Source organism: Aptenodytes patagonicus, chromosome 2 (genome assembly GCF_965638725.1).
Source record: "Aptenodytes patagonicus chromosome 2, bAptPat1.pri.cur, whole genome shotgun sequence".
In the NCBI taxonomy this organism is placed as follows: Eukaryota; Metazoa; Chordata; class Aves; order Sphenisciformes; family Spheniscidae; genus Aptenodytes; species Aptenodytes patagonicus.
The window spans coordinates 153,317,758-153,331,024 of NC_134950.1; the positions used below are offsets into that span (position 1 = coordinate 153,317,758).

Sequence of the window (13,267 nt, forward strand, 5' to 3'; positions counted from 1 at the left end):
GACCTCCCCCCCATGTGGGCTTCGTGGCGGGGCGGCAGCGTGGGGCTCACCCGGGCGTGGGGAAGCCCCCGGCTCCGCACCCGGGGCCACATTAAATCAACTGCGGCAGAGCGGACAAAAAGCGTAGCTACAATTACGGCTGCGATTGAGAAATAATGTGGAGTGCAGGGAGCTCTTAGTAGAAATTTGAATTACTGAGAAATTGCTTAAAAATAAATGTGTAGCAATTACTGAAAGAGGCAAAAAGGTGATTTGTGGATAGAGGTTGAGGGGAAAACAAAAATCAGGTTTTGTCACCTTTTGGGAACAGAACAGAATGATCCCAGTAAATATTGGGGGGGATCTGTGTAATCCTCCTCATTTAGAGGTGGAAATGTCCAGCTGAATGTTTTTGATGCAGGAATTGGGTGCTGTCAAAACGTCTGTAAAATATTGGAATAAAGAGTTAGATAAATGATGTCCACAGGAACAAAGTCGATCAGTCCAGTGATCCATGTGATGTGTCTGGGTAGGAAACATTTTCACAGAATGCTGTGACACACAGGATCTGTGAATCTGGGAAATCAAAGAATAGGATTTCTTAAGCAATTTTCGTTAATCTTTTTTTGTCATAGCCTGTTTCACATAATGGACCTACTTCATTTTCTGCATCCAAAAAAGACCCTTTAAAACAATGTTACCATTTCTCTTCCTCCCTATGAATATGCAAGGCTTTCCCTTCTTGGCATTTTTTTATTTGTTTTAATGAAAATAATGCTTTCAAGGTCCGAGGACTGGTGGTGGGGGGGTTGTGCAAGATGTGGTGGTGCGGTGGGGTTTGCCTGCGGGGTTGGGGGGCACGGATCCACCTCGATTGGCTGCTGCCGCTCCTCAGCATCCTGGGGCAGCTGCCCCAGCCTGGGGGGGGCCACGAAACGCGCGGGATTTACACCCAGAGCCCTTCGGCATTTGCCACCCCCATCACACAAGCTTCAGAGTGAAACGCTTGAATTACCCTCAGAGGAAGGACAGTGCGGTGAGGTTTCTGGCGGCAGGGGTCTGCATCCATTCCCGCTGCAGGAGCCCTTCGGACACAGCCCCTCCTGGGCTGAGGAGCGCCTGGGCTGCGTGTGGCTGCAGGGACCTGGGCGGCAGATTGGAAAATAAATTGTATTGCTTAGATTAGCCTCACAGCTGGATCCCCAAGTCCCAGCACTGATCCCCGGTTGGGATTCAAGGAGCCAGATGGCTGATTTTTCGGCCGAGGGGCGGGTGTAGGATGCTCCCAGGTGTTGCCTGCGTGCTGCGGCTCGCTGGGTTGCACGGGGGAGCCACACACAGCTTTCTGCCCCCTTACCAGCTCCAGGCATCCACCTCTGGCGAGAATTTCATCTGAGAATATAGAAAGCAGCGTCTGAAAATGCAGGGAAAGATAGATGTGAAATTCAGTTCCTGTGCAATGCTCACAGGGGAAATTGAAATGCGAGCATTTAAAAATGGCTTGGAAACCCCAGGAAGGGTGTGAGGAGCTGGCGCTGGTCCAGCCTTGCTCCTGGCAGGCCCTGATGCCGGTAGCAGGCCGTGCACGCAGTGGGGCTGTGAGCAAGGGCAAACCCAGTGCCACCAGCCGTGCCTTCATTCATGCTGTCCAGCTTTGCCCGGCCCTTGTCGCTTCCCTGTTGAGGCTGCGGAGGCTGCATGTTAATGCTAGGGGATGCCCATGCCTAAAACCAAGTGCAAGCAGGAGCATGTTTGAGAAGGTGTGAGACGAAGGCACATCTTCAGCAGGGAAAGCCCATCCCTGGCTGTCCTAGTGCCTCAGCCCTGGCTCTTGCCCATCATCTCCCGATTTACTCTGGGATATGCATAAATGTGTTGTATATTGCTAAACCAACCAGTAAGCCATAATCTCCTATTTTCACATCTCCCCCCACTCCCTGCACCCTGTCAGTCTTTTTTTCCAGTCACCTCTTTGTTCAGTGACAACCACAACAAAGGATGTGCGTTTCAGGCAGATGGCACCCGGGTAGTGATTTTTGAGCATCTCTTGCAAACTCGTCTTACCTGGCTGGTGGAGCCTGTATTTTAAGCAAAGCCACAATTTTCTGTGGCCAGCTAGCTGAGGGAAGAGAGCTCACCCACGTATTAGGGTGTCACATGGATGGACAAACACTTGCAGCTGAGGTTGGGGTCAGATTGGGGCATTACGTTCTCTGCCACTGCGTGTTAAAGCCACATTGCAGAAGGGAAGGGCACTGAGTGGAGGGGGCCATGTTACAGGTGTAGGTGCTGGGGGCTCTGCCAGCAGCTCCTGCTCTCCCTGTACTAACGTCTCTGTAGGAGCACAAGACTGCTCCCCCATCTCACTCCAGGGTACGGCTGCCCTGACCCCTGCATGCAGCCGGCCCCGTTCCTACAGCAGTTCCCAAAGCAGGAGGTGTGCTGTGAGGTTTCCTTGAAGAAACAAGCAGTGACAACAGGGCTGTCGCCTGGGGCTGGGTACGGGGCTGACAGAGAGCTGCCGAGACACTGCAGCTGCAAATATGAATTCTGCTATTCCCCAGCTTTTCCGTGTGGATTTATTTGCAAAGCAAGAGTGGCTTTGGCAGTGGTGGCAGGGTGCACGTGTGCCCCAGGCCCACCTACCCCATTTGAGAGCATGTGGGGTGGCGGCCGGATCCTGTTCATCCTGCTAGATCTCGGCAGTGTGTGCCTGAGGGGCTTTGGCTGCCTGTCCTGGGCAGCGTGGACCAGGGGAAGGTGGCAGTTCCTATCTGCGGTGGGGAGGGCTCGGTACAAAACGCACTCAGGCTGGATGGCAGCTGGATGGCAGCTGGATGGCTGGATGGGGCTCGTCTCAGGTTAAGGGTGCAGGGAGCTGGATTTTGCGTGTGTGCCCCCCCCCCCCCCCAGCCCCGTATCCCCTGCTCTGGTCTGCCCGCACAGCCCAATTACTCTGCCTTTGTGTGTGCAAGGTGGGGGCCGGGGAGCAATTCCCCGTGCTGTTCTGCCAGCCATGTGTCTGTGCCTGATAAGAGGCCACCGGAGAGCAAAGATAAGTTTTCTTTTGGTGCTGGGTCTGCATTTCCTCAATCATTTCACTCTATGTTTTGTTTTCTGTGATGGCAATAACAGTATGTCGTCTGTGGGTCAGGACAGGTGTTTTCCAAGCAGAAGCTACTGTCCTTTGAGTCAGATGACATTTAAGTAATTGTGAACCATCCATAATTTGTACCAGTAATTATGCCACTTAACAGGGGCTTGCGGGGAGCAACTAGTAAAAACTGAGTTTTAATGGTTCCTGGGTTTAATGGCTGAAGGCATGTTTTTAAGAAAAATCTCTGACAGGATTTTAGAAAAAAATCAGGAGCCAATTAGATTTACCAGGTAAATGGACTATCAGCTCATTGAGTATATTCTTGTGCATCATTCTGCTGGGGCAGCAATGCTGGTTTTCCTGGGGTTTGTTTAAAATCGCCATTGCGAGCAGCCAGGCCATTTGTAATTGCACTCTGACAGGGAAGAAATGACAAGGACCGCCACCTTCCCTGCCATCTTCATGCAATCATCAGCCTTTGAGTCATGTGCAAAGCAGTCACCAAAATGTTCCATTTTCTCATTTCGCCCTGTCTATTATAATCATTAGCCATTCATTACTGATGTTATATGTACTGGCAAGCTCTTCAGATGGTGTCTCGTGCGTGCCTTTCAAACCTAGCCAGGCAAAAACACATCCAGTGACAACATGTGACACAGTAACGGGAGCACACAGCTATTTTTGTGAGGCAGTGATGTGCTAATTTTCAAGGCATATTGAGAGGATAATAGGGAATGCTGGAATTAAATATTCTGCGTTCAGTGTAATTAGTCTGATTTTACTGAGTTTGGAATGAGAAAGAAGATAAATCCTGCCTTTTCCAAGAAATGTATTTATTGCTGTTTGCTTTGTTTCGTACCTTGAAAGCACTTCCTTCTCTATAGAAATCCGGAGGTAAATATACCGTTCAGCACTGAATAGTTTCATTCAGAGTCATCAGCCTTTTGATAACTGTCCTGGTTTTGGACATCTTATGCAGGGTATAAGATACATAAGGTTTTTCCATCTTACGCAGGGCACCCTAGATATTTTAATCAACTTTCAACTGGATTGGACATGGTTGGATTGGCAGCAGACTGGCTGACATCAGCAGCAAATACTAATATGTAAGTAGCAGATTTTTTTTCCATAATAATATTTACAGTTACACTCTAAAATATTAGCTGCTGTAGCTGAATGAAAGAAAGAATACTTTTATGTTAAGGTTGCTGGAAAAACAATTGTCTGCTTTTTAAGTGGTTGCTACAGCTATTTACATGAAGACTTTCAACATTGTCCTGTAGGCTGTCTTCTATAAAATGTCATCGTACTAATATGATGTTGGTTTTGCTACCCCCCAAAAAATACACAGAAAAAAATATTTTAGCATTTTGCGTGCATAAACACGTAAAATGGAAGGTTTGCTAAGTGAACAGTTGGCATTCATGTAGAGGGGTTATGTACAATCCATACTCAGAGCAGTTAGAGCCATTGCTTTCTGTAAGAAAGAGGTGCAGAATTTGAAGTGTGGAGTTTTTTTCACTTTGTGACTAGGAAGCATTTTTGTGCACTTGCTTAGCTTCATGCACTGTCTTGTCATCATGAACAGAACTGCTGACGTGTATGCTTCTAGACAGGCACACGGGTTTTTGCAAGGCGAAGGTCTGGCTCTGCCCAGCAGCTCTTGGTTACAGGGCAAAGCCTTGAGCCCGGAAAAGGTGGGCAAGATTTGTTTCACTGAAATGGGTGGAAACGGAGTCTCAAGCGCTCTCAGCATTTCTCTTTCTAGACATTTGACGTCAAATCAGAAGGAAGATTATCAAAAGTATTGTAAAACAGAACTCTGTCCAGAGCAAGATAGAGTATATTGTGGCTATAATGTAATGTAATACTGGAAAAAGATGTGTTAGTGTTGTAGATGAAAGCATTAAATATGGACATTACTACATTTCAGGTTCACCTATGAAATTGCTCCAGTGTTTGTACTTTTGGAATATGTCACACTAAGGAAAATGAGAGAGATGGTTGGCTGGCCAGGGGGCTGTGGCGATGGGATATTTTCACCTGGTACATGATATTTCAAGCTTTCTTTATTTTTCAGACTATGCTGTATGACATCCCTGTAGTTAAAGAGTAAACGTAATTAAAATATGCATGTTCGAGAGGACACTTGCTAGTAACCACCAGTGGCCTCTTTGAGATAAAGTATTGCATGTTTATGAATTTTAGGGATGTGATTATGAGGGTCTGTTTGAGCAAATTGCACTGCATTGTGAGCAGCTGTAATGGCACATGGGAAACATAATCAGAAGAGACATTTGCCTTGCAGTTTCGCTTTGCCCCCACTTTTTATGGATTACATGAAATAGAAAGACTATTCTATTAATAATGGAGGGAAGAAACACAACAATGCTCTCCATCACCGCAGGGGAAATTGGAGCAAAGAGGGAAAGACGTAGCATCCCTTTAAGTAATTTCAGTGGAGTTGGTAAGATCCTGCCAACATTACAGTCTGCAGTTAGCTTTCCATGTGTGAGCTGGCCTGTTGAGCTCAGTGGGGGTACTTGGGTGGCTAGTTAATCTGAGTGCTTAAAGGCTCAGAAACCTGGTTCCGTCAGGGCAAGTCAATAAGGCAAAAAATGAGTGTGATTAACTGTAGAGAAATCATTGACTCTGTCAAACACGACATTGTTAAGACTTTTTTTTTTTTTAATCATTCCACTTAGTCTTTTGATTTATACTCTTTGTCACCTCCTACCTTACTCTGGAATTTCATTGCTAAAAATTTTGGCCTATCTTTCCCACCAAATTGCAAAAAATTGAAGAATTTACATAGGGCATGGTATCTTGGCTTGTCAAAAGAGAACAGACTGATAGCTGGTGAGGAAGGAGCCCTTCTGGAAAGAAAGTTCAGTGACCTAATGGAGAGGGAAAGAGTGTTTGGACTATTGAGCAAAGGAAAGGCCTCAGTGATAACAGCCTAGGATGTGCAGCTGTCTGAGGGCATGAATGGTAAAGTTCATGTTGTGCAGAAGATCAGGCAAGGCTCGTCTTCAACTTCTCACATCTGAATGCACACATGGGAAGTGTGTGAGTTTTGTCCTGGGCCTTTCCACAGAGGTGGAGAAAAAGATGAGAAGAATTTACATTACTTCTTGTTGAGTCCTTATTTAAAAAGCACTGAGAGTAAAAGTTCTGACAGCTTTTACTGTAGTGCTTAGAGGTCCTGACAAAACCCGTGGCCTCCATCACACAGAGCAGCATCTAAACGTGTATCACGAGCCCAGGACCTAAGCCAAAGTTTTTGGAAACTGGACAGTGGTTGGTTACTGTCCAGTCCCTGGCCTGACTCAGTACAGCTGGTCTTCAGTTCCTCACCTTGCAGGCTTGAGCTGCAATAGCCCTGCCGGGCTGGTCGGGGACAGAAGAGCAATAGCAATGCTGCTTAGCGGACGTGGTGGGCAGAGGCTGGGCACGGGTAGCAGGCGGAGGTGAAAGGCTCAGTGCATGCGCCAGATCTGCCCAAGTCTGGCAAACTGTGTTTGAGATAGTGTGAGTCAGGAAAGATGAATGCCTCAGAAGGAACTGCCGTCCGTCCTGCGTCAGCGAGAGGTCCCTGCCTGACCTGGGGAGTCAGGGTGTTGCTAGCATGTCAGATGCTGGAGCTCACTTCAGCTAGCTGAAACCTGCATGGGGACGAGCTCTCTGGCAGGCGCATACCTGTGCTGGCCGTTTGCAGTGCTGCCCCCTCTCATCCTTTCTTTCTCTGCAAATTTCTGGTTTGTGCAAAGTGCATCTTTCTAATTCACTCTCTTAAGGCAGCAATACCCAGTGTGGAGGTTCTGCTTTTTTAGGCAATAATCAAAATCATCTCTATGCTGTCTTCTCATTTCAAACTGTCACGGCTTCAGCTGAAGACATTACTGTTGCAAAGAAAAGGTTCTCGCTCTCTGCATTCTCTGGAATGAAATATACAGTATCAATACATGCAAAGCATAAAGGCCTGATTAGGTTTTCCAAATTCTGTAGGTGTGTTTTGTTGCCTGCAATTAACTGTGGGTGTAAACACAGCTGCAAAATTAAAGGCAGAATGCGGGGTTATTAATAAGCTTAAGGTTAAATGACTAGGTAATAAATACTAATAGGAGAGCCTGGTATTGAAGAAACTTAACGTTTCAGTCTTGATTCTTTTGACACTGAGCCAATGACTTCAGACAATATAGGCCAAATTTCTTCAACTTGGACACCTTAGTTCAGTCACCTAAATCATCAACAGCAGCCGTTACATGACATCTGCATTTTTTAGGGACAGGTACCTGAGCATTTCCTCTTAATCTCTCCATTTCTTGTTTTGTCGTTTGTGAAAAGAGGTGTAGAAATATGTTCATACCTCTCAAGATAGTTGAAGGGGGAAGAAAAAGCCCGATCTGTACTGACCCCCATGCCAGCAATGCCATCCCTCTGTGGCATTTTCCCTTGGATTCACAGGAGGACCAGTGATGTCCAGGAAAGCCCAGAGCAGAGGCAGCCCTCACTGCAAGAGCAAAGCTAGGACATTGATTAGAAATGAAGGGCATGGTTTCTGTGGGCTGTGGAACAGTATATATATCTCCAGTGGGATAAATACAAATCTTACAAAAGTCAAAACGATACTAAATTCGCCAGCACATATACCCTGCTGGTGTAACGTCGCTGCTTTCAGCAGAGCTACCTTGATCTGTTTAAAGGGTGGATTTTATCTTACCTCACTTTGGCTGTCCAAGCATTGGGTGTCTACCCTGAGCTAGTTACAGCAGCTCCCATATATTCAAGGGAGAGGGGTGGATGTGTTTGCAGGGAAAGTCATCCCACCTACCACAGGCAGCTACCTTAGGATGAACTGAACCATCTTCTGGAAGTGCCTGTCTTGTGCTCTTCACTCCATTTTTAGATGGATGAAAGTTGGGTTAGTTGAACTCTACCTCAGCTGCACTCTGACCTGTTCATTTAAAAGCCTAAAAGCATGACCAGTATACACCTTTGCTTTATATAAATATATGTGCATAAACATAAATATATAATCAGTCTGTATATATATATAGTATATATATACAGGATAAAACTGGTGGATTTTATGTATACGTGTCTCTGTGTGTGTGTGTTTATGTGCGTACATATGTAAAAGTACTGAGACTCTGCCTCAGGTTCTGCATTATATTCCCATAGTGCTCATGCAGCATTAATGTATAACCAAACATTGTTCCACTGTAGACACAGAGGCTCAGTTTGTAAAAATATCAGAAAAGAAAAACAAAGTGCTCATTTTTAATTTATGCATTGATAATTGAAATATGGGAACAGAATACTGTAGAGCTGTCACCCGATACTCATCTTGAAATGGGTAAAATACCCATCTTGAAATGGGTATTTTAAGTCAATGTGTGCCAGTGATTTTAAGGCTGGTGTTAGGGACATGTAACCTTTTCCCCTTGCTCCCATCAGAGGACAAATAAAAAGAAAAATGTTTGTTAGAATGACCCTTTTTCCTTTCTCTTCCCTCCCCCCACTCCAGTTATCCGGAAGATAGTGTCTATTGGGACTCACTGTGTGGGTTTCCTCAGAGCCAGGGCATGAAACACCACCCAAATTTGGGAGGGGAGAGCACAGTTTAGGTTGCACTTGGAAGTTGCCTTGTGGTGGCGTCCGCTTGGGAGGTGGAACAGAGTAAGGATTATGTGTGGATGGCATATGGAAAGATAAGATTGGGGACTAAAGGAGAAATGGTAGCAAAAATGAGGATGAAAGGAAACCCCCATCATTTTTTGCAGCAGTACTTTTTGTATAAATTGTTATTTGGGTGTAGTAGATCCTGTTATTACACAACCCAGCTGTGAGGGAGCATCAGGAAGAAGAATCTGCCATTGGGCAGAAACATTAACATTAGAGTTAGAAAAACTGTAGCAAGACTTGTCGTTTGTTCTGCAATAATATTACAATGCATAGAAAAAGTAACAGTATATTACTGTGGACTCCAGGTGGTGCCATATCTAACATGTATGCTATGTTGATTGCACGTTTCAAGATGTTCCCAGAAGTTAAAGAAAAAGGAATGGCAACTATTCCCAGACTGGTTGCCTTCACATCAGAACATGTATGTGTTTCTGTTTTTTCCTATCTGTTACATCTGCTTGTATGAATTTATGATGAAGAAAATAGCCGAATGGGAATTTGTACCCAACTGTCTTCATTTCTGTTACTCCTTCACTGGGAATAAAAGAACGGGAAGGGGCTGGCTTTTTCATATATAGAGGGATGAGCTGTGCGGTTATCTGTGGCTGAAACCCAGGGAGAGCAGGTTCTACAAACCGCTGCCATTTTTTTGCTCTCACTTGTGTCTGTATAAATGTCGATGTGAACGGTAAGGACCACATCAAACGATGAGAGCTCATCGTCGGGCTTCAGCACTTTCTGCCAGGAATGTCTTTTGTTTGGGTCACTCTGGGGGAACAGAAAATCACTGTGCGTCAAAATGTTTCTAGCCGAAACCACTCTGCTATTATTTAATGAGAGGGTGATAACATACATGAAGACAGTATTATGGAAATGCTGTGTGTGTGTACAGCAGAGCAGCTGCGGTATACGGTGGGGAACTGGGCTTTACTGTGGGCTTCTGCCTGTGAGCAAAAGCTTCAGCACACCGGGGTTCATCACAGGCACTGACGGGATCTGGCGGTGCAAGCAGCGAGGGGAGGTGGGCACAGGAGAAATCAGAGTGGTCCTCATGGGAGAAACACAGAGTTTTTTGCTCTTTGAACAATCATACAGAAGTCATATTTCTGTCTGTATTGTGGGGGTTGTTTTGGGTTTATGGCCAGTTAAAACCTCCTTGCAGCTTACAGTGGAGAATGCGTGTGCAGGAGGAAGGGGAAAAGGAAAGGTTATACCCAGGAGGGGCTGTGAGCTCTCTTCAGGCTTCATGGTCCCATTCTAAATTTCTCTCCAACTGTGTGGGCCTGGCCAGAAAGGACTCTTTCATGGCTGGGGCTCAGCAAGATGCCGTCCATATTAGGTGACAGCATCCTCCTGGCTACCTTTTTTGACTTACCAGAGAACGTGTTTCCATTCTGTGCGAGTGTGAAGAGCAAAGTGTCCTAAAAACTGATCAGAAATGTCTGGGAGGAAATCACTCTGAGGATGCCTTTCATGGCAGTAGGATGAGATGCGATACACAACTGTGGGCTCCACATTGCAGAATAATTGTCCCCAAAGCAGTCGGAGAGCAGGGTATTCTACAAATGAGTAGCAACTCTCCAAAGTTGGCTGTACAGCTAGAGATGCATTATTCATATGGAAGTTACAGACCTAATAAGTCTTGCAAATAAGGTTCAGCATGATTATTTAAAATAATAAATCCTATTAATCATTAGAAAATTCCATTGTATTCATAGCGATGGAATGTTAAACAAAGAACCAAATTGTGCTATCAGTCGCAAAAATAATGAAATGAGCTTTAATAATTGTGTTTTCATGCCAGGGAAGAAGCAGTTCCCTTAGCAAATTAAACATTCTAAAATCAAATATAATAGCAAATCCATAGAACAGCATCTGAAATCTGTTACATTTTAAAAGAATCTTGAAATTACAGTTTTGTCACTTCCTCAATCAAGGTTTTTATAAAGTATGTTTACATACTTCTTTACATACATGCGCATCTTCTAGGGAAGTTAAGAAACCATGCTAAGTGAAGACAGAGTCCTTTAACTCTTATTTGCCCAAAGGATGTGGGATCAGGGTTTAACCCTCAAAATAGCAGAGACTGTTACAGGAATTGCAGAGGCCCAGAAGTACCATCCCCTTTTTAGGTAGGAAATGTCCTGCAGAACCTGAAAGGACACTAAGATATGAGAATGTCATTTGTCTCATTTATCACGTCACGGTGATCTTCTACTTCCTTTTAGACTCCCCAGCCTGATTGTGGTTTCTCTCTGCCATAGTTGGATGCTCTTGTAAGATGATGGCTGTGGAACAAGCAGTCTGTAAACTGGATACTATAATTTCCTCATGCTCTGCGTGTGTGGCATGACAGTAAACAAAGCTTAAAGCTACTTTATGTGTTTAGAAACATTGACATTTTTGTCTCAAAATTTTCAGACAGAAGTAAAGATTCCAATATCAGCAATTGTCAGACAAGAATATTAGCATCACAGACTGGACTCCATTTTCATTTCTAACAATCTAGAGCTTCCTTTACTATAAACGAATGAAGTTACACCACAATTGCCACCAATATTACTGTAATCAGAATCTGGCCTCAATCTGATGCCGTGATAGGTTCAGCTGCCAGTGGGGGAGAAGGGAAGAAGGGAGTAATTCACAGCTCTAAGTAGTTCCCTTCCTAATTTAGGAGTGCATCATGTTCCTAAATTAGGAGTCTCACTCTCTGCATAATCAGGGAAGAGAGGCACTTCTGGAGGGAAGCTCAGAGCATCCAAATTAGGAATCTAAATATTCCTTAATTTAGATGTTCTGAATCACCTTCAGGAGGGGTTCACCTACTTCTGTGCATTGACCATACACAGAGATCAGCCTCCTGACATACACAACCTACATTAGGTGCCTAAAATAGGTTATGTGACTATTCCAGTGTTCCCAGTAAGCAGATCTTCCCCAAGCTGTTCAGTAGGACCGTGACTTATCTCTCACTCTGCTTCTGTTTATTTCTGTTTCACCAGTGAAGTGAAACAGTACACAGAAACAGTGTACAGTGAAGTACCCTGTAACTGATTAGGTTGGTCTTGGTGCAGGTATAATTTCACTGAGATGCACTTGCTCAGGACTTAAGTCAATCCTCTGTATTCACCAGTGCATCATCAGTGGTTCTTTCATCTGCACTGGTGCAGGAGCAGAGTAATGTCCTTCAGGGCAGCTGTTCTGGACTGCACGTGACACAAGAGACCTTGACTCGGAAGGATAAAAGTGATGGATACCATTTGTAAAAACCTATTTTAGTCTTATCGTTTCAAACACAATGAAAAATCTAAGATGAAGGCTGCCTCCTGTGTCCCAGTGCATCAGCTTTAGGCTGCTGTGAGTGTTCAGCTGAGCACATCCCTTTTTCAGTGTGGAGAAAGCGGCTGAAAGGGAGAGCTGCCTTCTCAGAACATTTTCATTGATCCATTTGTCTATAAGGCAAGTCCTATTGAATTTTAACCCATTCCATGTTGTCATTTTGACCTGGCCAACCAACACTCCCTTTGATAGCATCCAGCAGGAGCTGGGAATAGCATGGAGCAGGGATCACCCCTAGCAGGCAAAAAGGACAAAGTCATTGTACTCTGAGGAGGAAAGGGGTGCAGAGTGGAAAAGTTTAGCTGTAGAGAACTAGTTGGGTTCAGGTTACAAAACAGTCCTTGGCCTTTTTATTTGATAGTATAAAAATAGCTGAAGAGACTTGCACCTTTTACATGGACTCGATGTTTAATTGGGGGCTATACAGACTCAATCCACAGTTCAGGGAATGAAAAAAAGCTCGGCATAATTGGGAAGACATAGAGATTTTGTCACCTCTGCTGTTCTCCAACCCAGCAAGACTGTGCTCATGTAGGCCACATCAGCTTTCCTAATTTCCCACCCCCTCTAGCAGCCACCACAGGGAGGAACGCCTGTCAGGTGTTCCCCAGGGAAATAGCAATACAACTCCTGTCTTAGTTTTGGAAGAGAAACCACAGGGTAAGAACTGGCAGTTCATCCAGTTAGAGAGCCAGGGGAGCACAGAGAGGGTGTCTCTGCCTCTGGCATCCCCCCATGTGCACTGCTCTCGGGGTGAAACGGCTCCTGCCCAAGGTTTCACTGGAAGTATGGCTCCAGCAGCCACTGACTGTGAAGGGAGGGTCTGTTGGCAGCTTAAGTGTAAGGTGTCAGCATTGTAGACAGCCGGACATACTCAGAGGGAGCTTATTCTCTGGAGCACTGGGAGCATCTGTGAGAGGTGGCTTGTCTGCAGTGGTAGGGGAGCACCCTCGCAGCCATAGTGCGCGCAGCATCCACACATCAATTAGATCAGAGGAGGCGGTTTGCAATAAATCACCGCTTCAGCTTCTTGCACGCTGATTTCCCCTCGTGGACGAGCCCCATTACTTGCAGGGAATACAGCAAACTACACCAGTAGCTGTGGGAGAAGAGTGGCTTTGGCAAAGCTTTTGTCTGAACAGTTTCTGAAATCTAAGATGGAGG

At 45.3% G+C, this 13,267-nt stretch overlaps 1 protein-coding gene across 1 annotated transcript in view; it reads left to right on the forward strand.

Annotated features, from left to right (window-relative positions):
- GAD2 (glutamate decarboxylase 2) overlaps window positions 1–13,267 on the forward strand; it is a 41,243-nt gene that overhangs the window by 2,888 nt on the left and 25,088 nt on the right. Inside the window, exons 5-7 of the mRNA XM_076331726.1 lie at window positions 4,092–4,182; window positions 5,010–5,122; window positions 9,070–9,185. Of these exons, the coding sequence (XP_076187841.1) occupies window positions 4,092–4,182; window positions 5,010–5,122; window positions 9,070–9,185 (320 nt within the window). The remainder of the gene's footprint in view (window positions 1–4,091; window positions 4,183–5,009; window positions 5,123–9,069; window positions 9,186–13,267) is intronic.